The sequence below is a fragment of the Chelonoidis abingdonii genome, chromosome 2 (genome assembly GCF_003597395.2).
Source record: "Chelonoidis abingdonii isolate Lonesome George chromosome 2, CheloAbing_2.0, whole genome shotgun sequence".
NCBI classification, from domain to species: domain Eukaryota; kingdom Metazoa; phylum Chordata; order Testudines; family Testudinidae; genus Chelonoidis; species Chelonoidis abingdonii.
This window is the reverse complement of record NC_133770.1, coordinates 300,531,034-300,557,529: the sequence shown is the minus strand read 5'-3', so window position 1 is coordinate 300,557,529 and position 26,496 is coordinate 300,531,034. Positions and strand designations below refer to the sequence as shown.

The window sequence follows — 26,496 nt, the reverse complement described above, 5'->3', positions numbered from 1 at the left end:
AGACCTACACTTCCTCTTTGCTGGTCCTTTGCTAGAGATCTGAATTTCAGGCAGAACCACAGGACTGAAATAAGCATCAGTAAAAAGATTAGCAGGAACCAATACAGGCAGCACCTTCCTGAGAGACAAGTAAAGTAAAAAATACTGTCACCTTAAAACACGTGCGTTTGAGCCATTGTGTCACTTCCAAAGCCAAATAGCCGGAGGTGATCCATATTCACGAAACAACAAGGTACCAACATTCCCTCTAGGCAGGCTCTAGGATTCCACAGCTGGTTGTATGTTTGGCTACAGAGTCTACCATGCTTCCATCCATAACTGAACATTTATTTGTAGGTTCCTGCTGGTTCTTTCCTCCCTCTTTGTCTTACGTGTAAAAGCTTATTTGTAAAAAATAAAGTTTTACCAAGCCCAAGACAATTAGAGAGACTAAAGCCTCTCACATGCAGTGATCCTCAGAAAACTGAGGCGGGTATAACATAATTGCATCTAGCCAGGGTGCAATCGTATTCAACCCTGACCACTGAGATTTAGAGAAATTTTATTAGTGCAAGTCCCAGTGTAAAATTCCTCAGAGTAGCAGAGTCGTGTTCAACTGACCCATGGCTAGTACTCGGAAGGCTGAAAGCTCTGGTGGAGAGAGTGTCCTGTACAGAAGTTAAACGGAAGAGCTACTACAAAGCAACTATTCACCCATCGTGTAAAAACACACTGGAAAACAACAAAATCCAGCTAGTAAGAAGCTGTTGCACTACTGGAGAGCTGCCATGTTACAATTCTGTTTTCCTTCGTAAGTCAAATTGCCTTAGAGATTTTATGTGGAAAATTATTTTAGACCGGCCTTCGGTGCCCAGTGTTACGGCTAGGTAGGATGTCAAGCAGTCTCCAGAGTAGGTTCTCACCTACCCCTTGCTCTTACATGTTTTTTATTATTTGACAGGCACCTAGAGGCCCCAACAGAGAACAGGGCCTCAGTGTGCTGGGCACTGCACAGACAGAATAAAAGATTGTTCCTAATCAAAATACACAAGACAGATAAGGAGTCAAAAACAGGTAGTGTAATTTACAAGCAAAGGGAACCGAGTGACAGTTCAATGGCATGTTACTGCCATGATTTATTTTTATATAAAGATGAGTGGGCTTGGTTTGTCCTCCTTTATTTCTCTTTATTATATTAAGTGTTTCGCAGGGGGGCTGGGAGAGGAGGGAAGGCACAAAGGAGTCAGCTGAACAGCAAACACCACAAAGGCAGGACGAGTGGGCACTGAGGCCAGGGAAGGATGGAGAGGACCCACGCAGGGCAAGGGGAATGAGACCGAAATGAGGTCTGAGCAAGCAGCCCATCAGCAGAAGAGAAAGACAGTCCTTCTGGGTAGCACTGCAGCTTACAGACTCTGGAGCTCCCAGAACCATCAGCTGACACAGCCCTGATTCTATTCCCCCAGTGCAAATCAGACAGAAACTAGCAAGTCAAAGGTCACAAGAGACAGAACTGGTTTCTCCAGGGTGTCTGGTGCTTACTTTAAAGCAGACACATTTGACTGCATTTCAGCCAGGCCGTGGGTGCTTGGATTCGGCAGGTCTGTAGTTTAATTGCCTGTGGCAGGGCAACCCTTACTTACAGTCCACCCCTAGCCAGGGAAGAGAGAACGACTCCCAGATAATTGGTTTGGGGTGGGGAGGGGAAGAAGCCTGTTTTAATGTCCTTATAAATGATCAGATTACCAGTAGCACTGGAAGCCTTGCATAGCCTAAGGGTATGGCTACACTTGGAAATGTGCAGCGCTGGGAGTTACAGCTGTGTAGGAACAGCGCTGTAGTGTGGCCACACTCACAGCTACCAGCGCTGCAGTGTGGCCACATTTGCAGCATTTGCAGCGCTGTTGGGAGTGGTGCATTGTGGGCAGCTATCCCAGCGTTCAAGTGGCTGCAACGTGCTTTTCAGAAGAGGGGGGTGGGTGGGGAGTGTGACAGGGAGCATGGGGAGACAGAGAGAGAGCGGATTTTTGAGCAGACACTGTGACAGCTCCCTGCCTTGCAAGTTCAAAAGCGGGGGGGGGGGGGGGGCGGAGTGTGACAGGGAGCGTCGGGGAGACAGAGAGAGCGGATTTTTGGAGCAGACACTGTGAGCTCCCTGCCTTGCAAATTCTGGCCATTTCCCCCACCCCTCTCTCAATCACTCTTAAACGTAAAAAGGCTTCAGACAGATAAGCAGCTTCTCTGACGGACTCCCTCCCCCCTGCCGTGCTGTTTGTCTCCTCAAGCAAACACCTGTGAACATTCAAAAGCCTCGGCTCGGCTCGCTTGCTGGAGCAAAGAGCAGCTGTGTTTGGTAGCTCCGGGAGTACCTTCCGGTTTGTTGTAGACAGGAATTCTGGGATACCTCTTAATACCCTGGAGGCCAATAACAGCGCTGGTGAGTGTCCACACCTGATGAGCAGCGCTGTATCACAGCGCTGGATTCGCTACACTCGTAGAGACCAGGAGTACAGCCAGCGCTGCAGCCAGGGAGTTGCAGCGCTGGCTGACCTTTGTAAGTGTGGACACCGAGTAAGTTGCAGCGCTGTAACCCCCTCACCAGCGCTGCAACTTGCAAGTGTAGACAAGCCCTGAGAGCTAGTGCTGAGTTCCTGCCCACAAGTAGTTTCCTTGTGGTATAAACAATATGAAATTCACTAGTCTTTGTGAGTTTCAATCTTCAGCTGCCTCCATCAGAAAACATTAATGCAGGGGAACAATGGCACAATCAAACGGACAGTTATTACTGTGCAATTTCATTATCCAGGCTCATTTAAAGCTGTCACGTATGCAGCTGCAGAAACTGATAGTTTAGCTACTCCTCCCCCCTCCGCAAAGCATCCCAATTTCCAGCAACCAGGGCATTCTTAAAACCTGCCCCATCCTGCGTTTTGCATCGTTGCCCTTGGAAAGATGAGTGCCACAATCAACGACACCAAGTGACCAAATTCTAAACCCGTTTGTCTGCCTCTGGCTAGTCCAGGTCTAGAGTATATGGACTCTCAGATGAGGGCTCTCCTCTGATTGTCAGGGTGCTGATGAGGAAGTCACAATGTTTTTACACAAAGTTTAGTTACAGATTTACCTCTGAGGGTCATTTTTCCTCTTTCCCCCAACTTTCCACAGGAAAAAGTACCTGTTTCCTAGACTCTGCTCACTACAACGTGCTGCTGGCTTGTTCCACACTAAAGGCAGCAAAGACACTTCTCAAGCAATGGCCCACGTTCCAGAAAACATAAGGGTGTAACTATGGTAAATGTTCTAAAACTACCGTCCACAAGAACTGAGGAGGTACATGCCAAAACTTGTCATTTGCAACAGAAATAAGGGAACACAAAACGTTTCCAGCCAAAGCCCCCATATTTCCACTGGGGCTAAAAACTGCACAAATTCATCTTCCTTTGCATCAAATGGGAACCAATCGACTATCCAAGCCCTGCTCAACAGCTAGTCAGTTTTGCATCAAGTCTTAACATGCCCTACCTCATCTTCCTTAATGTACTGGCCTTTGTTTCAGCAAGGTGCTTCTAGGCACTCGTTCTGACATAAAAGTGACCCATAAATATAAGTTGTGCCTGTGACCTTTTTGCTCCTGTGTGGTAGATAAAGGGCTAACAGTGAAACTTTTCTGTTGTTTCTTACATTAGAAATATTAGGAGTCACCATTTTCTCTAATCCGTCAAATCACAGCAGATTGATTTAAATTAAGGTGCTTTAATAAGCAATTTAAATCATGATTTAATCACCAAGTGGAAAGCCTCGATTTAAATCATCCATTTTAATCAATTTTTCCATTTGTACTTCAGTTATTTTCTTAAGAAAGGTGCATTCTCACTGGTTAATATAACCGGTAAACCATGCTGAATTACAACAAATAGAGCGTTAACGCTAGATTTGGTACATCTTTTTATTACTAGGAGGGTACATTAAAACAATATATATTTATTTAAGCAATTTTATAGCTTAATATTTTCAGATTCTTATTAACTAATTGTACATTTTAGTCCGTTAGAAAATAGTGAAACAGACATTGCTTATTAACTAGATAATTAATTTTTTGCTCATGGCTTGTGTCAAGCTGCAGCGGGATGGTAACTAGAATTTAAACAAACACACAAAACAGCATATACAATTTAATTTTGTTAAACAAAACAAGCTCTTAATGCAGTATGTGACCTGATGTGCTATATTTATAAAGACTGACTTCAAAAGTTACATGTTTTTCCCCATTCTCTTTTATATAGAAAAGCAGTCTTTAACGCAAAGTTTTTGATAGAGGCCCATGTGTTGAGCATGTCCATTTATTTAACTGTTTTAAGAATTATAATAAATTAGGGCCTTAATGTATTTTTAATTAAATTCAAATTTCAGTTTAACACATTTATTTTTTAAAAGGAAAAAAACTTCAGAATTTAAACAATCAGAAAATCTAATTTCAATTTTTAAAAAAAATCTGAATTTTTTAAAATCAATGATTTTTTCCCACCCTGCTCTAAACACTCTTTCAGCAGAATGTTGGTGGACATTTTCTCAGCACTCACAAGGGAAGGGGGTTTGGATCATTCGCAGAGTTCTTCTTCCCGGGGTTGTTTTTTTTGTTTTGTTTTCTAACTTGTAAGCGGCCTGATTAAAAAACCTAATTCTTTTCCCATTACCTTGAGTTCAGTCTCACCTTGTAATAACCCTCATTCCAATTCTGTAGTCTGCCAGCAAAACCAGGGAAGCCGAAGCAAAGTACTGACATGTCTAACACAAGGAGGGGAAACACATCGTCGAGCTGAGCCACATGATCAAGGACAAAGGCTGGGACTGACCCTGCCCCATAAACCCCACTGCAGCGAGGGGCAAGGCTTGCACCACCGTTCCCATGGAAACCAGCAGCAAGGCGGGGTCTTGCAGGATCAGTTCTATGGCCTAACTGAGGAGGGGGCTCTCTGACACCGTTTCTATGGAGACCCAACCCAAACCTGGTCCCCATCCAGCAGAGGTGGGGCTTTGCCTCAAGGTTGCTATGGAGACCCCACCACCACCACTCCACTGCCATGAAGGGGCGGGATCTTGCTGCACTGTTTCCATAGAGATGAGCACCGCCTCCTAACTTTGCATGGGGACATTACTGAACATTAACTAATGTGTGTTCTTAGGGGGGGGAGGGGGGAGGACAGGTAATGCCCACCATTGGGGAGGGAGGGGCGGTGCTGCACTGTGCTATGATTGGCTGGGGGGTACTGCCCCAGGGGGGCAGGAGAGGGGAGGGGGCATCCCCAGCAGATGCTGTGTTGTGTGTCCAGGGGGCTGTGTACAAAGCAGGGGGGGCTGTATAGTACTGAGTGTGAATCCGTCGTGTGTAAATAAAACAGCTTCAACTGTCAAAAAACAAACAAAAACAAACAAAAACAAAACACAAAAAGACTAGAAAAGGACCATCCTAAGCTTTAGAGAAAGCGAACCAAGGTAGGTGAACGCACAACATAATGTGAAAGAATCTAATATTAATAACGCAAAGTAAGGCACATCAGAGGGAAAAAAATCAAACTACTCACACACCATCCAGGGTTCTAACCTATCAACCAACTCAGGAAAGGAACCTGAGCATCAAGGAAGACCTGAGCTCAAAACCCCCCAAGATACTAGCATGTATAAGGAGTGGGATTGCGTATAACAAAGATCACGTTGTAATGCCTTTACATAAGTCAATGGTGAGGCCTCGTCTGGATACTGTGTGCAGTATGGGTCATCCCATCTCAGAAAGGATATTGCAGAGCTGAAGGGAGTTCAGAGAAGAGCAAAAAAAACGTTCAAAGGCCTGGAAAATCTCTCCTATGAAGAGTGGCTGTTACCTCCGAAAGGAGACTAGTAAGAGGGGACGTGATAAAAGCACGTAGAACGAGTAGTCTGGAGGAGCAGTTATCAACCAGGGATCTAAGGCCCCCAGGGATCCACAAGCACGTTTCAGGGGATCCACCAAGCAGCGCCGGCATTACACACACTGGGGCCCAGGGCAGAAAGCCAAAGCCACATCACCCTGAGCCCCGCCACCTGGGGCTGAAGCCAAAGCCTGAGCAGCTTAGCTTCACGGGGCTCCCTATGGCATGGGGCCCTGGGCAACTGCCCTGCTTGCTATCCCCTAATTCCAGCTCTGGCTTTTATATGCACAGAAACAGTTGTTGTGGCACACGTGGGCCATGGAGTTTTTATAGCATGTTGGAGGGGCCCCAGAGAGAAAAAGGTTGAGAATTCGTGGTCTAGCGGGTAGACCAAGAGCTGATGATCTCCATCTCAAACATAAGAATAAGGGGACATTCAACAAATTTTTTAAAAAGGTGGGAAATTCAAAACCCATAAAATCTCATTGTACAGGATAGGGCCAAGAACTTAGCAAGGTTCAAAAGGGAGTGGACAGTCATACGCATAACACAAGTATCCAGAGTAATAAGAGTTAAAGCTTCCACATTTTGGAAGAGATTAAAACACACACCGAAATGGATCTGTAACTATTAGGGATTAGGACAAGACCCAATGTGGGGAGCAAGTTATCCTACACCTGTCTCATGGGAAGTTTCTTGCTCCTTCCTCTGAAGCATCTGATACTAGCCACTGTCACAGATACATACTGGACTAGATGACCTCGGATCTCATGCAGTCTGGCAACTCCTACATTCCTAAAAAGGTGACCTCATCAGGCCTTACATGTCATAAATCAGAGATGGGAAAAAACCACTATTTTTTGCAAGCCACTTTTGGGTTCACTAATACAGAAAAACATGTTTCACAAGTTTCTGCAGCTCCACTGTGTTCAGAGACAGGATTGTGTAACATAATCCAGTTTCCTGCTTTCATGAAAAGCATGTAGCATCATGACCTATAACCGCTCACATGATCTTCTCAGTGAATGGAGTTTGAGCGGAACCAGAAATGTGGTTACTCTAATCCACTAGGAATTCTACACTGCAGCATTCACAGGCTGAGAAACAGGATACTGCTCGGCACGGCTTTGCTCTAGCTGGCATCACTCTTCTGTACGTGACTTTCGATTAAAAGTTGTCAGGAAATAAAGACAGAACAGCTTCGCCTGTGTGGAAGATTGATCCCCAAGAACAGAACCCTGTGAATGTATCAGTACTCTTCCACACACATCACACAAATGGAAAAGATCAAAGACAGAGAATAACCCTATGTATATCCCAAATGCTCTGAGTAAGGATCCTGCTGGACTTGCCAAGTGGAGCCAATGTAAACAGGGAGAAGCCAGTCACTCAGACCCGCTCCAACAAGGATAAACCGTAAAGATTACCCTCAATCCCATCCAACAGGGTTTTCCATACCGCTTACATACATGGCGACAGGCACGGTACAAGAACCTGAACACTTTGTAAGAAGTTTTTGAGATATTTGTAGCTATGCTGTACAACCGGTTGGCCTCAATTTTCCACAGCAGGACACAGGGAGAGACCTAATGATCCATACGCATGGTAAGAGATGTGGTTCCCAAAGAATCCTCTCGGAACCTCCCCCATGCCCTCAGGCTGTCCCCGCGCACGTTGTGCAGATGGGCTGGGGGGTGGGCTTGTGGCAACAGAGGGAGTAGGTTTGAAAGGCTCTGTGGAAGTAAGCCCAGCTCTGGTAGAGGAGTCTCTGCAGCAGGACTTCGGGGTCTGGAACTCCCAGCCAGAAGAGAGAAGACTGCGCCCAAGCCTGACTGTTTAGGACAAAAGCTGAAGCCATCTTTCAGGATAACTCGCCATTCCCAAGAATGGTGTTTGGCAAAGCAGGCACTAAGATACCATGGTGAGCAGATATCAGACAGTCTCAGAACTTGGACACTGCACCCCCACTGAAACGCCCACTATTGACAAGGTAAAGGGCTTACAACGAGCATGTCTGCAAATGAATCAAACTCTAACACTTGCATTCCAATATGATTAGCTCTTTCCACAATCTCCAGACACCCACATCCAGTCTCCCTGGGCAGGAGCATCACAGAAAGGCTGCTGCCCAGGAACACTTTAGGCAAGCAAAATCTATTCTCCTCCAAGTCATTTAGTCTTGATATTAATTGGAATTTGAGTCTGACAAAGCAGTTCCCATTGATCACTCAAGTTGTTGAGCACGTGTACATGGATCATTTGGACTGATTCAGAAGATAAACTCTAGCTATGAATCCAGAAGAGCAGCTTCAGATTCCACACCCGGAGCCTATCCCCATCCTGTGCTCATGTCAGCTGATCAAGTCAGGGAAAGCTTCTCTTCCATCTTCCAGGAGAAGGCTTAAAACCTGTGAAACTGTGACATTCCTGCTAATCCCAGTGTGTGACATACTTTTCATTCTTTCCACACCAACAGCTGTGATAGAACACTGCAAGGAGCTCAAGGCAGGAGCTAGCTCTCCACTGGCATGTCAAAAATATTGGGAATTGTGAAGCAGCCTGCACAACTTCACAAGGAGCTTGGTAATTCTCACAGGACTGGTCTTTACTCACCCCAGGGTTGAGAGCTAAAGTCGAACATCTACCAACCAGGGGCAGTGCTCTGCAGAAGGGGCGGCACTACAAGGCTCAGATGAGTTTCCAGAAAGCCTGGAAAGCTTCAGCAAACCTCAGAAAGTTTGACTTGTTTTTTGTTACGGTTGTGGGAAAGGAAAGCATGCCGGAGCTCAGTGACCCAGCACTGTTCATTATGCAGTGTATCACAGCCAGAAACTCAGAGGGCAGCAGCTAGACAATTTATAGTAACAGTGAAGCCACAAGACAGGGAGGAGAAGCCAGAATCTAGGTACACAAGCACTTTGAGTCAAACATGACCACAGCCCCATGAATAATGTGATTATTGGCTGCAAAAATAGCCACATCGCTCCTCTTTTAAATACATGCTGCCTAATTAAACTACAGCAACTATGCGTCTAGTTCTGTAAAAGAGTTTCTAGTCCTTTTGGTTGGGGAAAACAAGCCTTGAAGTAAACCAGATTTAAACTCACGTTATAGCTGCGTGGGTCTGCAGACAGCCTAGAACTGCTATGACAAAGGGCACGTGTTAGGCCTGGCTAGAGCATTTTAGGATAAACATCAACCTAATACATTTATCCATTGCTAAGTGCAGTGATGGGGCAAGGGCTAGTTACTGGAAAGAGAGCAGGGTGAGGACTGAGGAACAAACCTTCCCCTCCCCAGCACATTTAAAGTCACATCCACCTTTGTCGGAAAGGGAAACATACATTGTAGTGCTGAGACACAGCAGCAAGAAAAAAACCTCAAATACCTACTGTATTCCACACCACCCCAAACAGATGCCTACCTCCCTCCCTTCTGGACACCCAAAGCCACCACCCATTGACCCTCTTCGTAAGACAGCAGAGGGCTCTCAAAGCACCCAGCTTCTCCCTTCCCCAAACAGTTTCTGCAATTACTGAAAATTTGTATGTGGAGCAAAATACATTTGTTATGTTACGTTCGCACCAGGGATGCTGTACTGAACTGGCAGTAGGGCCATGGTTCCTGGCCTTCCACTGCGAAGCTTAGATTGACTGGGCTGTGGAGGACACAGGACCGTCAACATGATTTAATGCAGAAATAAACGGTTGTTCACTCCCTGATGAGGCCTCAACCAAAACTGCCAGACTACCCACCAGCAGCAGACTGCTCTACTGCCTTATGCAGCGAGCATCTATGACTAAAGATCCCAGGACTACAGCAAACCCATGTGCAAGCAGGGCTCGTTAAGAAATAGCCCTGTTAGAGGTATGGCTGGGACTGTTGGAAACCAAAGGCAACTCCCATCTTTTCACAAGCTGTGTATTTATACCTCCCTACTGTATTTTCCACTCCATGCATCTGCTGAAGTGGATTTTAGCCCACAAAAGCTTATGCCCAAATACATTTGTTAGTCTCTAAGGTGCCACCAGGACTCCTTGTTTCTTTTACTGATACAGACTAATACGGCTACCACTCTGAAACCAGAAGGCAAAGAGATGCTCCCAAGTATCACTGAATTTCAATGGGAACTGAAAGCCTCATGCCCCACTCAAAGGATCCCCAGGGCAATAGTTAATTGATGGCGTGGGGAGAGAGGATACCTGACCAATGTAGTTATCTGAAGGGTGTAACCACGGAAGATGGAGAGAGGCTGCAACTGGTGATCTGCTCCCAGCAGATCCTGAGTGGCTTGTGACAGTTATTTGGAACACCTGATGGGTGCATTCTGAGGCCTCATCTGTGCTGCCCTCTCAGGGATTCAAGTATCCCCCGTGTCCCACTAGCCCCACTGTCCCAGTCCACCTCAGCTGGACTACTGCCCCCACCCTCCAGTGGGGAAACCTCCAGCTGCAAGAAGGGTGTGGAGACAGTTCCGGCAGCATCTGCAAGAACAAGCCAGACATATGCAGCACGCATGCACCTACTGTCTCCAACACAGCTGGGACACACCTGCTCTTCTTGGAGGACACAGGTACAATGCCAATGTTGGCTCCAGACCTTGCGCCATGGAATAGTGGGCTGAGGTGTTTAATAGCAGAGATGAGGACCAACAGCTGTATGCATTCACAATGAGGAAGCAAACCCACCTGGCCCCACTATTAGAGCAGACCATGACAAGGAGAGCTCCCCTCCCCAGAGAAGAGTGGAGATTGCTCTTGGAAGCTGGCTACACCAGCTATCTCAGTGGCTCTCAAATTTTTGTACTGGTGACCCCTTTCACATAGCAAGCCTCTGAGTCCAACCTCCCTTATAAATTAAGAACACATTTTTATATATTTAACACTGTCATAAATGCTGGAGGCAAAGCAGAGTTTGGGGTGGAGGCTGACAGCTCATGACCCCCCCCACGTAATAACCTCACAACCCCCTGAGGGGTTCCAACCCCTTGTTTGAGAACCCCTGAGCTACCGGACACTCAACTCCTTGGCACAGTCAGTATACCCCAGCAAACATTACTGTTGGAGTCATGCAAGGCAGTACACGTACTGCTGAAGGGGTGTGATATCAAGGTGGCCACTATGCCAGAGCCCCTGCTGGAAGCCATGAGCCTCAACCCCACCCAGCAGTTTAACAACATATCAGAGATTCTAAACTTTCATGTGTAGGCACAGGACGACAATTCCCATTGTACATTGATGGGTTTGCTGTTAGCATGATGTGTGTGGACACTACCCATATCACACAGCAACTCCAATGTATAAGCAGCAGATGGAGATAGCAGGAGCATTCATGAGACAAAGCAGGATGAGAGAGCTCCTGACCTGCCGTGGCAGTCCCACAACTAATGCAACAATCCCAGATGCCTGTATCACGTTACACAACAGGCAGAAGAGTTCAGTATCAAGGCAGCCGGACAGGCATTAATCAGCGCAGGCAAAGTTACCCGTGCAGCTGCTAGCAGACAGCATGTGTCAGAACACACTGCTAAACTCCTGAGGGACTGAAGCACACATAAGCTACGTGAATAACTTTAGTAGAGTTTATTCTATGGGGGAGATGCAACTGGGTTTTTGTAAGCATTAAATGTTCTTTATTATTTGTAGGGGAAAGTTCATAGAGGTGCTGTACTTTTCACAGATGGGGGCTTTATATTCCAGTACAAGGGAGTTGACAGAGGATTGAAGCGGAGGTGTCATGGCAGTCAACAGTAATTGTGATGTGTAACGTGTACAAGATTTGTTTTCAAAAATGTTTATTACCCAAAGACAAGCTCACAGACTGCCTCACTATCAAAAAAAAAACAATCTAACATGCATGAGAGCGAGAGCAAGAGCACTTCTTCCAAAGGTGGTTTGTTTTCAGACATTTTTCTTTCCCCTCCTCCTGCAGAAGAGGTTGTGAGGATGTTTTAGAAGAGCAGAACAATAGCTATTATCCTAATTCAGGGGTTCTCAAACTGGGGGTTGGTACCCCTCAAGGGGGGTCACAAGGTTATTAGATAGGGGGTTACGAGCTGTCAGCCTCCACTCCAAACAGTGCTCTGCCTCTAACATTTATAATGATGTTAAATGTATATAAAAAAGTGTTTTTAATTTGGGAGGGGGCAAGGGGGGGGGGTCACACTCAGAGGTTTGCTGTGTGAAAGGGGCCACCCGTACAGAAAGTTGAGAACCACTGTCCTAATACTCAGCACTTGGGCAGGTGGTTCTTTGGCCAGCCTCAAGGGCAAAGCAGCAGGTTCTCATTTTGTTAAAGAACTCCCATTGGGCGCATCTGTCCTTGCTGGGCATCTTCCTCATGTCCATATGCATCACAGCCTTGTCCTCCTGCCTGCACTAGCCCTGACGTTCCAGGAGTTTTCCAGACTTTGGGTCCTGCTAGTCAGCAGTGGCCCTCCTCTTGCAGGCCTGAGACTGGAGCACTCAATGCAACTATTAAGCAGTGAGATTTTCCTCTTCCTGCAGCTCATATTTTTAAGTGGTTCCAAAACTGGATTGCCATCACCTCCGCTCTGTACCTGCACTGGGATGTCCAGGCTGCAGGACTACAACTTAAAACAAGAGAAGTTGGTCACAGCCACATCCCATCAATCCCATGGAATACCAGGGAATATGATCAAAGCAATTTCAGTTCAGCACTGCCTGCCCCTGCTTACTTAGAATCCCTTATCCTTCACACCTACTTAGGGGAGAGTGGAGTGTTAGTTTAGTAAAGAAGGAGGCAATTAAGGGGAAGGGTGGGGAACAGGGTGGTCACTTCATTAAACACAGACACATTGCACCATGATCCCTAGGTGCACCTTGGAGGCAGATGGCCCAATAAGTACACCAGGTAGCAGCAATGTTTTGCCCCTAGTGCTCACTGTAATTTTCTGATGTGGAGGTTTGTTTCTTCCATGGCTTCTGGTCATCTTAACCAGAAGTCTGACCACATGACACAGCTCAGACAGGTGCCCTGTGAAAGAGTCTGGCACTTCTACTCTAACTGCTAAGAGCAACCCAAGAACCAGGAGCAGGGAATGTAGCGGGGGGAGAGGCTCTGCAACCCTGCTTGTGCCACGCAGCAGGAACAGCAGAACAGGGACAAGTGGGTACTTTGGCCCTATTATAAACACCAGGGGCAACATGCATCAGAATGTGCCCAGATCGTGCAGGTCCCTGGCAGAAAAGTCCCAGCTGCACAATAAAAAGCTGCAGGCCTGCAGCAGAACTGTTTTGTCCCCCAAGTTCCTTCTCAAGCCTAAGTACCTCAGCTGCCATCTCAGGATTCTAGGTCCCCCCAAAGAGATCCCAACACTCAACCCTCTCCCAGTCCCCATCTCCTCATGCCTTGGTGTACAGAGACTCCCTGAGCAGTGTCCTCACGCTGAAGCCAGAAGGAAGATTGTGATAAGAAGGGAATGGCATTGACATTTACATTTAGACTTCCGTAAGGATTTCGCTTGGTGCTGCATGACATTGTTTTTTGTACTGGGTTAAAAACAATCTCTGTCATGAATCTGAGTTCAGTGGCCTAAGAACAGGCTGTAATCATGAACAGGAAGTCATAAAGCAGGTGTGTTTCTATAGGGACCCAGGAGATCAGTTCTTGGCCTTACACTGTTTTAACATTTTTTAATTCCAGGTCCCTAAAATCATTAGTGATAGTTTGCAGATGACAGAGTAGGTGAATAGTAAACAACAGGACAGACACAGAGCAAGCTGGACCTCTTGGTAAGCTGGGTGCAAAAAAAATTATGCATTTTAAAAACAGCCATGTGTAAAGTAACATCTAGGAACCAAGAATGCAGGCCACACTTTCCGGCTGACAGACTATCCTGGGAAGCAGTGATCCTGAAAAAAGACCAGGGGTGAGGGTGGATAATCAGCTGAACATGAGATCTTAGTGCAACACAGTGGCCAAAAGGATTGGCATAGCAGGCTCAGAAGAGGCTTCAGTCCCAGATCTGGTACAGCTCATTGTACAATGAGCAAGTTTCCCACTGTGAGCTAGATTGGACCCTTAAGACCATTTGCCTTTTAACAGCAGCACTGCCTGCTGCTCCTGGCAATTCCCATGTCTGCTAGCTGTTCAGTTCTCTGGCCATACACTGCGGCAGTGGTTCTAATTCAGGACCCATTTCTAAACCTTGCTGGCCTGTTGCAGCCCAGAGATCCCCAGACCCAAAGCTCCACCCCACAGCGGCCTGTATGGGGGCTCAGAGCTAGGATTCCAGACATGGGCCATCTGGGGAACACTTTCCACCAGCAACTGGAGGGAAGGGCAATGAGCCAAGACACCCCCAAAGAAAAATGCCACCCCCAGCATATGGGGCAGAGGAGTTTGTGGATGCAGTGAGCCAACGGCTCCTAAAAAAACACAGTCCATGGGATGCAGGGGTGGTGAGTTCTGTGGGTAAAGTGGGGGCTGGCGGAAAGAGTTGGAGAAAAGGGGCTGGGGATATCGTGGAGAAAGATCTAGGGGGATGCCAGGATGGGTGTTATGCCAGAGGGGGCATTACATTGCAGGCTCAGGCTGGGGGCAGGACAGGATGTAGAGAAGATGGGTGTCATACAGGGTCACAGAGCCACTCAGGTTTGTCCTGGCCCTGCTAATGGGGGGCAGGGAAACAGGCCAGGCCAAACTTGAGTGAGTGGTTCTGCAACCAATGCAAGGGAGGCTGTGCCAAACCTGGGCTGCACTGCAACCCATGCACCAAACTATGACACCCAGAGCAGGGAGCTAAGCCCAACCAGCCCCTGTGACCCTTTGACACTTCTGCCACCCAATTTTGGGTTGAGACCCACAGGCTGAGGACTCTGCACCAAAGTACTGCATATGGCTGAACTCAGTTAGCCCTCAACATTGTCCTCCTCCAAGATGAAAACGAGAGTCTGACCCGAGCCAGCAGGCAATGCACTCCAAGGACAAACCTGCAATACCCTCAGTGGGGTCTTGTCACAAACCAAGATGTTTGCTGCTGTGAAGCTAGCAACTGAGCTCCAACGCATGTGGTGTTATCGGGGTCTTCTGGCCAAGCTGACCCTTTAGGTCAACAGAGTTTGGAAAGGAACAAGGGCCCTGCAGGATGGCTATTTGCACCTCTGGGTCAATTAGCAGTGAGCTCCAAGCACACAGGCACTGGCACAGTGAAGGACCACAAGGCATTCATCCTTGCTCACAGCAAGCCTAAAGTAAAAGGTGGCTGTAACACCGGTCACCGCAGAGAGAACTTGTATAGATGCAACAGGCCTGCTCCAAGACCACAGAGCAGAGCATGTTATTCAGGCCTTGTCTACATGGAAGAACTCAGCCGGACATCTGGTAGGCACTTCTGAACTTGTGACCCCACGCTGATGTGTAAGATGTTTCAGAAGTCAGGGGAAGCTGGGCATTAATTCCCTCTGGCAGTTCTGAAAATCTCACCCATGGACTCCGTCCAGTAAAGCATCTCAATCCCAAGCACAGGTGCCTATCGCCCCTCACAATATACTTACCCTGTTTGAAATGCAGTCCTCTCGGGAGCGGAAGGCAGCCGCCACCTGGCACACAGTACAAGAAATAAGCAGAAAAAGAGAAAGTTGAGAAAAAACCTGGAGATTTCTCTGGGCTTTGGGTAGGAACAAGTTTGTTTGCACATCCAATGCCAAGCGCTACCAAAGGAAGAGCAACAGACATAGCAAAATGCAGTAAGGCTGGAACAAACACCCAGCCTTGTGCAACAAAGTCCAAATGCAGAGTGAAGTGCCTAGGCCCAGGCTAAGTGAGGAAACATCTCTGCTGTGAGAGTCATGCCATTGTCCAGGGAATGGGATTCTAATGGCCTGAACTTGAAGACTGGGTGTTCCAACAGCTCTGCTCTAGGAATGATCTGGGGACAGGTCTCCAGCCTGTGTTAGACAGATCTGACAGGATGATCACAATGGTCCCTTCTGACCTTGGAATCTACAAACTTCTGAAACAGTTGTCATAGCCCAAGTTCAGTTACCATCTGCCAAGGACGGCAGCTTGTCTGAAAGCATTCATTAACAGGAGAAGTGGGACCTGATCCTCACCGAGGCCTTCAGGTGCAACCAGAGCAAATAGCTTTGCATTTTCTGTTTTATCCTCATTTCATTCAGGGACCTTTGCCAATGTGGAGAAAGATGCATTTATGATTTGATCGGTAACGTACACACCTACAGCCTAAGCCCCTGAACACATCTGCATCAAAATGTGAAGTCCAATACAGACGCACCATCCTCCCCCCACTCCCTACCACCCCCAAAAGGCAAATAAGACCATTGCTGCTCAAGAAGGCCTCAGGGCCATGAGCAGCTCTCTGAAGACACCACTAAGACTGTCTTAGAGCAGTAGCTCCCAACCTGTGGTCCATGGATTAGTAACCCCTAGAGTCCTGCCTGAGGGTCAGCAAGAGAAAACACTGAGGATGAGCAGTTGGGAGCGGGATATGGATTAGAAGTGGCTCACAAGGGCTCATTTATGGAGAGGTCTGTTAAAGTAGCTGGGTAACCACTGTTTAGAGTAAATCCTTGTGCAGCACTTTAAAGTCAAGGGACAGCATTCACTCGTCCTGCTGTCTCACCTGGTGAGACCAGTGAATTATTCAGAGCTGCACAGACCAAGTCACTTACTGAATCCATGAGACAAGAGAAACATGCTGTGAAGAGTGGGTCTGCAGCTTGCCAGCTCATCTGCAGCCCGTGGAGAAGCGTACCCACTTCACCATAAGTGCTCTCCAAACTTTGGAGACTACAATACAGTGGAAGTGGAAGCAGACCTCACATTCACAGCTGTCAAACAGCCTCGCAAGGAGAGCCATCAGCAGTGAGTTTGGGCAACCTTCAATCAGTGGCGTTGCCAGGTGGAGGGAAGAGGGGGAGTGGAAAAAAGGCACCACCTGCTGAGGCGCTTTTACTGACGGGGCAGCACTCCAGGTCTTTGGTGGCACCTCGACAGCAGGATCTTCACTCGCTCTGCAGGTCTTCGGCAGCATTTCAGCAATGAAGCTTCAGTGCCACTGAAGACATCCAAAGCGAGTGAGGGTCCCACTGCTGAGGCGCCGCTGAAGACACGGAGCGCTTGAGCTCAGTGGGGGAGCAGCCGCTCCCACCTAGCTACACTACTGCCTTCGCTCTTACTCAGGAGAGCAATTCTCAGCAGGTGAGGGTAAGCTCTCAAGACGAAAGCAAGGAGTAAAAAACGCAGTTCTAAAGATTCAGCCAGAGAGCCAACAACAAGACAAACCAGTAGGTCAGCCCAGAGGAATTAAAGCTCTCGCCTACAACAAATCACGTCAGAGCTATGGAAGCAGTTTAATCTTTCACTGCAGCAGAAAGGGAGATTGGAAAGGCTTGATTGATCCCACAATAGTGAAGATCAGAGATTTATCTGCTTAAATAATTGTCCCAACCCTGAAAGGCTGTAAATATTTCTGTAGATCAAGAGCACAGGCAGCATGGCAGAAGGAGAGTGTTGTAAAACATGAGACTCTTGCCCTAAAGACGACATCTGAAAAAAAGCCATGTATCAAAGACCTCTGCAGCGTACAGAAGTCACAAATAGACAGTTGTCTTCTGCAACCACCACCATTCTCTCTTCTCCTCCAAACATCTTTCCACCACTAATTTCCTCTCTGGAAATTAATTGGTCACTTTATATGAAGCCTACATTTACAGTTAAGGCTTAATAAATTATTAATATTTAAAGAAATGGTTAGAGATTAAGAGTCCAACACATTCTCTAATATACTAAGATCTAAACCTGTTTATAAAAGGTCAATAAGTGACAATCTAAACTTTTTAAATGTACCCTTCATATAAGTCGACACTGCTATGAAACCCAATCAGAGGACATTAAACATACACTGCCGCCAAGAAGAGCGCTCTTCTCTGGGACAAGGCTCTCCTTTCCACCAATCTTCTACTCTCATGGTCTCATTTCTTTACCTAATTTGTGGCCCGATCCCCAAAACCCTGGCCATCCAAGACCTACTGCAGCAAGGTCTGGATGCTGATGGGTCAGGCCTCTAGGTTGTAAACTCCTAAATGCAGGCACAGAGTCATCTTCAGTATCAGCAAAACAGTAGCAAATGGCTGCCTGAAATCCAACAGCATTTATGTGCTTAATGTGAAAATATAGCTGCGTATCTGCATCTTTAGGTGCCTAACCACCTTTGAAAACCTAGCCCTTAGTCTCAAGAGACAAGGCCCTTGGTTATATTTGAAGTGTTGCTTACCAGTCTGTATTCCCTACACTCAAGATGTTTAGCTGAAAAAGATCACACGAAAAGTTCTAATATTTTCTGCTTTAGTCTATAGTGCCAAAAAATGCAGTAAGAGGTGGGGAGTGTTAAGATTTCAAAAGCCAGAGCTCCCGCAGTAGCTTAACTGAACCCCAGCGCGTATCTAGTAAATGCGTACATTACTGGGCATAGTAAGAAAGGTAGCAGAGAAGGGTATATCACCTTTCAATGGCTGGAAGACAAATTCAGACTGGAAAGACAAGAGTTTTAAGAGTAATTAACCACGGAAACAATTCCCCAAGGGTGGTGGTGGATTCTCCACCACTGACCATTTTTAAATCCAGACGGGCCGAGTTTTAACAGCTCTGCTCTAGGAATGATTCGGAGGTAGGGCTCCGGCCTGTGTTACACAGGGAGATCACAGTGGACCCTTCTGGCTTGGGAACCCACAAATCTCAGATTACACTTTACGCACATGTAGTTCATTAACACCTAGAGGCTGAAATGAGGATCAGGACCCCAGTGTACCATGTAAGCTCAGGAAAGCCTAGTCAGTGGCTGTGGGAACCCTGGGATGGATTTTCCTAACTTTTCAGTTTTTCCAACTATGAAAATCCAGTGGTTTGCATTTGTCCAACTAGATTTTAACTCACCATTCTGCCACTACAGAAGCTGCCAACAGAGGGCACTAAGCACTTAAAGGGTTAAACATATGCACTAAACTGCCTTAGCTGGGAAGCATTTCCTTCGAGCCCCACTCGACGGGAGCTGCTGAATCAGAGTACAGCTGCCCGTGTGCTTTGGGGCGCTATTGGGTTCCCAACCCTGTTAGTTCTCATTGGCCTGTGAAGTTCTCTGAGGAAGCATGAAACCACTTGGGGTTAGGAGAGCCGAGTACATGGGGTGCACTAAACGGAGGGTGGTCATGGTCCTTACTGAGCTGGTCAGAGTTTGTAAAACCAGAACCAAGCCAGCTTAACAGCTGAGCCAGTTAAACACCAACATTTACAGACATTGTCTAAGCATGCAACCAGCTCAGCTATAAGCTACTTTGCTCCTCCGAGCAGAAGCCTTAACACTTCCTTTTCTTCAAAAAGCTTGGAAATCCCTCCCCAGACTCACTTAGTTCAGACTGTTCAAGCGACTGCTTGATTGCTTGGGTATCAAGTATCTATGAGAGTCCCTATTAAAAACCAAAGCACTGAAGCACAGAAATGCTCTATTAAAGTCACATATACAACTCAACAGTACATTCAGTTTCCAGTACTGTTACAATTACCTTACAGACATCCTGGAAAGACCTAACTGAACTGTAATACCTATTTATAAACTCATATCTAGGAGTACATCCAACCATATAAAGTACATGAGTAATGATCTCAAAAGCTGGAGTATGTATGGTCATCTTGAACAAATATTAACATTCACTTTAAGCATCTCATGTTGACAACCTATAAAAAAAGGTTTATTTATAGATAAGGTAATTTATATAAATGTTAACTGGATGTTTTCAGAGTTAATACTTAAGTTTGGGATTTTTTAATGGTAATGCTGGTTATGCAGTAAATATTGCCTTTACACATATCTCTTGAGCAACTTCAAGATTTTATCTGGGCATATTAATGTGTGTTCATACAACCCATGGCTCTTAGAGGTGTGAAAGATTTTAGATGTTTTATGTTAGGATCTCAGTTATAAGACCACAATCCTGGATTAGTGTGCTAATTAAAAACCCTCAAGCCTGCAGTGTACAGATCCCCTAGCGTATAGGGAAACATGGAGACTGGACAGGTGAACACTGCTGACTTACAACGCACCAGTGCGACTACAGCGTGCGGTGAAGCAGCTACCCCAAATGGCTTCCAGTTTATTCTGCTATACTAAAAATATCGTTATACCAACTAGCTCTGGCTAATTGGTAACTGAACCAAAGGAGTGGGCAAAACAGCTAAATTATTCTACAAACACAGAAAGTTGCATTCTGCAGATGTACAATTACAGCTGTTCATAGCTATTCTAGCTGCCTGCAGCAGCTTATTGGGGATTTTCGTTTTAGGCCTCAAAAGTCCAACTGACAGCAGATGATCCACCAAGGGAAAGGGGGGCGAGAGCGAGAACTAGAACATATTACCGAGACACTAGAAATGCACCATATGGTATAATGGAGGCAGCGTGCTAAGGAAACTCCTGCTTGTTGTGTATTTACGGATTAGATACGTAATAGGAATCCCAGGCTTCCTTAATGAGCATAAGGGACGGTCATCGCTAAGAAGAGACTGAACATGGTGATGACTCCATATCAACACTAAACACAATAGCTGTGTACAATTAGTTTGTTTAAAGGCAGCCGTACTACTCCTTCCCTGAGACACCACCTCTGTGATGCTCACAGTGACCCAATAATTATGGAAAAACCAGCTTGCTGAACCATCAAGTTGCACATATGCTTACACAGTAATTACATGATTTTATTGATGTCCCTCCCTACTCGGTTACACAGCTTGTTGTTACATGTCTAGAATTAGACTGTAAGGCCTTCAGGGCAGGGACCATTTCCCATCCGCATCCTTGGGGCTGTCTACACAGGGACAGACAGGAAAGTTAAGTGAATTAACTAAAGGTGTGGAGTAAAAGCTCATTAACCTCTGTATGCATGCTTTCATTCAGGGAATTAAGTTAGAGTGAGCTCAAGTCCTTTTATGTCTGACTGAAAGGTCCACACAGAGATTTAAGTGATTTAACTTCACACTTTTAGTTAATTCATCCGTACTTTCCTGATCATCCCCATGTAGATAAACCCTTGAGAACTAAACAAATTACCAGCAGCTAAAATACTCAGGATAATCTATTTCCTGCTTTCAACCAGCAAATCAGCCATCCTAGGACCACCGTTACTGAAAAAACAAAGACCACACACTCCACCTTATTCACCCTGCTAGGCCACTCACCCGTCTGTAGGTAGGAATCCCAGCCTTCCACAACATGCAAAGGGACAGGCAGCGCTCAGAACATGGGATGACTGCCTATCGGCGCTAACGCTACTATTGCTTACAATTAGTTTGTCTCGAGGCAGCCGCACTACTCCCTCCTCCAGACCTCTCCTGTGATGGATTGCAAAGCAACCTTGGAAAAATCTACTCTCCCACCTACCTGCTTGCCTGGGCTAACTGCCTTTACATACAGATAAACTGAAGAGCAAGGTACCTGGGATTCCATTCATTCTCCTGTTGATCGGGTTTCACCAGCATCTATATCAGGGGAAGCAACCCATGGCACAGGTGCTAAAGGCAGCGCACAAGCTGATTTTCAGTGGCACTCACACTGCCTGGGTCCTGGCTACTGGTCCGGGGGGGGCTCTGCATTTTAATTTAATTTTAAATGAAGCTTCTTAAACATTTAAAAAGCCTTATTGACTTTACATACAACATAGTTTAGTTATATATTATAGGACTTATAGAAAGAGACCTTCTAAAAACGTTAACATGTATCACTGGCACGCGAAACCTTAAATTAGAGTGAAAAAATGAAGACTCAGCACAGCACTTCTGAAAGGTTGCTGACCCCTGATCTATATACACCTCTCCCTCGATATAATGCTGCCCTCGGGAGCCAAAAATGTTACTGCGTTATATCGAACTTGCTTTGATCCACAACAGTGCGCAGCCCCCCAACCCTCCGAGCACTGCTTTACCGTATTATCTCTGAATTCATGTTACATCAGGTTGTGTTATATCGAGGTAGAGGTGTACCTGAGCAAAGATGCACTGTAAATGAAAAGCTTCAGACATTAAAGTGTACATCATAGTGACTCCACGAGAAGGTTAGCACTGGCTTTCCTGCTTCTCACTTTAGCTCTGGACTAGTATTAGGGCCCCAATAAGAATCCTTACAGCAGCCTCGGCACAAAGCATATTTATCCTTCACTTCCACCTCCCTCCCAAACAGGGATTACAAACGGCAAGCTTGCTCCTCAGTTACAACAGACAAGGGTGGCCACCCCAGGCAAGCAGAGACTGGACCAGATAGGATGGGAAAATAGTTGCTTTGCAGAACATTTTGCCAAGTTTAGTTGGTTTAATAAGGATTTCGAGTTCACTACACCATAACAAAGGGTGGCCAAAGAGAACCCACAGAATTGCACAACACTGCGTAGTACACCCAGCTACAACACTTCCCACCCAGGACATCAATGTTCTTTGAAAATTATGAATTAGGTCTCAACACTATGCTAGGTGGATATCCCCATTTTACAGGTGGAGAAAGTGAAGCACAAAGAAGGGATTTCCTCAGGATTATACAGAAAGCTGGTAGCACTGCCAGGACCCGGACCCAGCCCTGTGCTTTAAGCACAAGACCTTCCTTCCTCATTCAGGTCAACCTTCATCTTTAATAGAGGAGCAGTCCATAATCACAGACAATGCACCATCTTGATCCCAAGCAGCTACCTGCAGGTCTCAGAACAGAGGATAGCTGCAATCTGTTCCTTCTGGTAAGTTGCCAGTACAGCCCACACTTAGACAAGACCTGGGCATTCCATGTCAGAAAGCTCCAACTTTTTCCTGTGAGCCAAGTAAACTGCAGCATCTGTGCTCCTAGCAAGTATTCATAAACATATGCTCAACACTGCCACATGGGGACCCCTAGTTTAGAGATGAGGAAACCAAGGCATGGAGAGTGAGGGGCCAGCCCAAGGTGTCACAGTAAATCCAGAGATAGGGGTTCAATTCCCACCTCCACCGGAGGCCCAGTGCGTTGTCTCAACCACACAGCCACCTTTCCCCTCAAATTCAGCCAGGGGGCTAGAGACGTAGGAGACACCTCAGAGAAGAGGGCATATAAGAGGAATGAAACCACACATGCTCCCTGTAGCACTGTTTAGCTGCTTTTCCCAGTACATACAAAGCTAGCACAAGCAAATCAAGTAACAGCAACTAAACAACGCTAGCCACTCCAGAAGACACGTACAAGCAAGCACCGATTTCATCATGTGGGTCTCTGCAGACACAGGAAGACCTCTTGCTGTTTATTCATGGCTGGTTTAGTTTCTCCCAAAACATTTTAAATGTTCCTAACTGAATATGCCCAGGGAATTCTACAGCTAGCAAAGCGCCATGAACTGGTTTGTACCAGCCTTTCCAAAAACTCATAATCATGCTTGCTTTGCTAGCCTGTAAAAGCAGCAGTAATTTTGTGGCAATCCAAAACCTTGAGTGCCCTCATCAATAATGGGAGCATTGTGTGATGCTGCCAAAGCTCCCACAGCCTGGCAGCCAGCAGCAGCTTGTCCTGCTTTACCTATTCTCTGCAGGGAAGGAAGTTAAAACTGAAGTATTTCATCTTTTTTCAGGGAAAATAATTCTAGGGCACCAGACAAGTACGACTGGAAGAGGGCCCAGAGGAGGAAAAGGGGCAGTTAGTTTTAGAATCGGCATCTGACCTGTATTCCCACACAACCCTTTTCTCCCAATGAAGCCAAATACCTACAAAGGCTCAGAGAAGAAAGCCAGTTTTAGTGCAAGCACACATACAAAAGGCAAGAGCCATGGGTTTATCACCATGCATTCGGATTCAGTTTAACTGTATACTCAGACATTTCTGCTCCTAAGAACACTGCTTCTCTCGAGAGCAAGCAGCCATTTTACAAGATCCCTTGAGCCTGTAACCCTTACCATGACAGACACAGTGGCACATGAAATAAACCTCACAGAACACAGTCCCCTTCCCTGAGACAGCACAGCTGTGCCATCTTAGGCCCCTCTCACATCAGCAACAGTCTGCAGCCGAAATTATTAGGGCCTGATCAGCAAAGTAACATCACAAAAGCAATGACCTTTGCATTTAGGCTCTTGGCTAATTCAAGTCACATACTCCTCCCATTTCAAGGCTTTCAGCTCACATTCTGCTTCACAGCTCAGCTCTGTGACAATTAACTGTGAGTCAATCTTGCAAACACCAGATCTCTTCGATTCTCCTTCCTGCCGGGTTGCTAACCCTCTGGGACCGTCCTGGAGTCTCCAAGAATTAAATATTAATCTTTAATTGAAGACTGTCATGTGATGAAATCTCCAGGAATATGTCCAAAATTGGCAACCCTATATCAAAATTCCTCTAGACAATCAGCCTGTGCAGCATAGAAGCTGTAAGCTGAGGAATGGCTAGGCCAAAGTCCATTTTGTTTTTCCTCTTGCTTGCCTGAAGAGGCCAGAATGGTTAGCATACCCCAGGAAAGCCAACTAACCCGGCTAAAAGATAGATTTGAATGAAATGACAGGGCTATCCAACTCTTTCAGTTCTCAGTGATCCTCAGATCTAGAAAGGGATGGGTAGCCCTGCCCGACTCGCCAAAGCCTCAACTGCGCCAGGAGGTCCGTGTCCCACAAAATGGACACTGGCTATACCAGGGCCACTTACGACTGTCTGCAGCCTAAAGCACGTTCCTGCAGCACTATTACAAGGAGAAGTGGACGCTTTGCAGTGCAAAGAGAGAACTGCCTGCTTGCAAAAGAGGTGGTAAAATAAAAAGCAGATCTGAGTCTTGTCAACAAGAACAAACGTGCGCTGCTGCCACCTCCACTTGTGGTGTTCCAATGAAACCCTCACTGTGATGCAAGTGTCTGTGTAAGACACGCAGTTGGCCCACAATCACTGCTTTCTACCAGTCCCACCCACTGGCACACTCAGGTGGCAGTAACATGGGGTTTTGGTTTTTTTACGAGTAGTACTTCTGTTTCTATTTCATAGAGGTTTGTCTTCTCTCTCTCTGGCCTGGCCCTACTTCAGGCGAAGGGACCAGTCACTGGAGCCATTCAATGGGATCAAGTTATTTCACTAAAAAGATTCAAAACAGGGTGAGATCTTCCATGATTAAAACAAGGCACCCCTCCTTCCAGGGAACACAAGTCTCCCGGGGAAGCAAACACACCCTGACCAGCTGACAATTCCCAGGGAGAGGCACCATAGCCCACTCCTTTCAATCAGAGTTCAACTGGATCCCTGTTTTCTTCTGCAAAGAAGATTCTGGGAAGGAACGGGATGTATTTTGGGAGCTGGTGCCTGGGAGCCGTGGGGTGGGAGGAATACGCCCTGCAGGAGGGTGAAGTGAGGTTGCCTTGACTTTGGAACCAGGTGACCTAGAAAGAGCACGGAGCACATCTCAGATACTGTCTGGGGAAAGGCCCTTTGGGAGTGACCGTGGGGAAAACACCTGCCCCCTTCGTGATCATCAGGCTGAGGAAGAAATGAGTTGCTTGATCTTCTCTTTGGCAATCACTTTGCTCAGGAGCAGAGCCTAGTCCTCAAGTCTCAGAGGAAGTGATAACCCAGAACAGAGCTGGAGGCTGGGTTTGGTAAGGGGAAAGGGAGGCTGAGCGCACGTGTGAAACAGAGGCCTTGGGCAGGCTCAAGTGCACACTCTCTTCCCCCCAGAGGCAGGGTTGCGGTGTGACAGTCCTGTTCCCTGCAGAGTGGACACTAGCAGACCAAGGGGGTGGAGATAAGGTCTTCTGGGCACAGGAGGGGTCAGCCCTTGGCAGAGGGGTTCTGCAGAAGACAGGCTTGTCTAGATCCAGGCACAGCATCCAGAGGACGCCGGGGGGGAGGGCAGGAAGACAAGGCTATGGCCAGGTCCACGCAGTGGCAGCGGAGATGGAGAAGAGGTCCCAAGAAGGTATACAGAGGACTGAGATCCCAAAGGTGGGTCCCTGGTAGAACAAGATCATGGGCAGGCGCACCGTGGGGGGGATTTAGGGGTCCCAACAGTGCAGGGGGGCAGTACGTGGTAGAGCGAGGCCTTGGGATGGCCCAGGAACACCATGCAGGGCAGCGGGGTTTGGAGGCATCCCCGAGGCTGTGGAGTGTCCCAGGGGGCTGTAGGGACAGTACCTGGTAGACCAAGGCACACCATGCAGGGGGGTGGGGAGGGGAGCTGTGGGAGTACCAAGGGGGGGCCAGGGGGCGGTACCTGGTAGACCAAGGCCTTGGGAAGGTCCAGGCACACGGTAGGGAGGGCTGTGGGGCGGTGTCCCAGGGAGCTGTGGGGGTCCCGGGGAGGGTACCTGGTAGACCGAGGCCTTGGGCAGGTCCAGGCACACTGTGCGGGGGGGGCGTGTCCCAGGGGGCTGGGGGAGTATCTGGTAGACCAAGGCCATGGGCAGATCCAGGCACACCATGCGGGGGGGGAGGGGGGAGCTGTGGGAGTACTGGGAGCAGGGAGTACCAAGGTGGGGGCCAGGGGGGTGGTATTTGGTAGACCGAGGCCTTGGGCAGGTCCAGACACACAGTGTAGGGGGGGCTGTGGGATTTCCAGGGGGGGCAGTACCTGGTAGACTGAGGCCTTGGGAAGGTCCA

General features: G+C 47.2%; 1 protein-coding gene across 3 annotated transcripts in view; it reads right to left on the bottom strand.

Annotated features, from left to right (window-relative positions):
- ZFTRAF1 (zinc finger TRAF-type containing 1) overlaps positions 1 to 26,246 on the bottom strand; it is a 43,439-nt gene extending 17,193 nt beyond the window's left edge. The window contains exon 1 of one of the 3 annotated variants that reach the window (XM_032782015.2): positions 26,205 to 26,246. Coding sequence is in view for 2 of the 3 variants with exons in the window: in XM_032781992.2 (XP_032637883.1) it covers positions 21,355 to 21,366 (12 nt within the window). In the remaining variant the exon portion in view is untranslated. Of the gene's footprint in view, positions 1 to 21,354; positions 21,456 to 26,204 lie in introns of those variants that run through there. The other 2 variants (XM_032781992.2, XM_032782007.2) reach the window with 2 other exon arrangements.
- Positions 26,247 to 26,496: the final 250 nt, after the last annotated feature.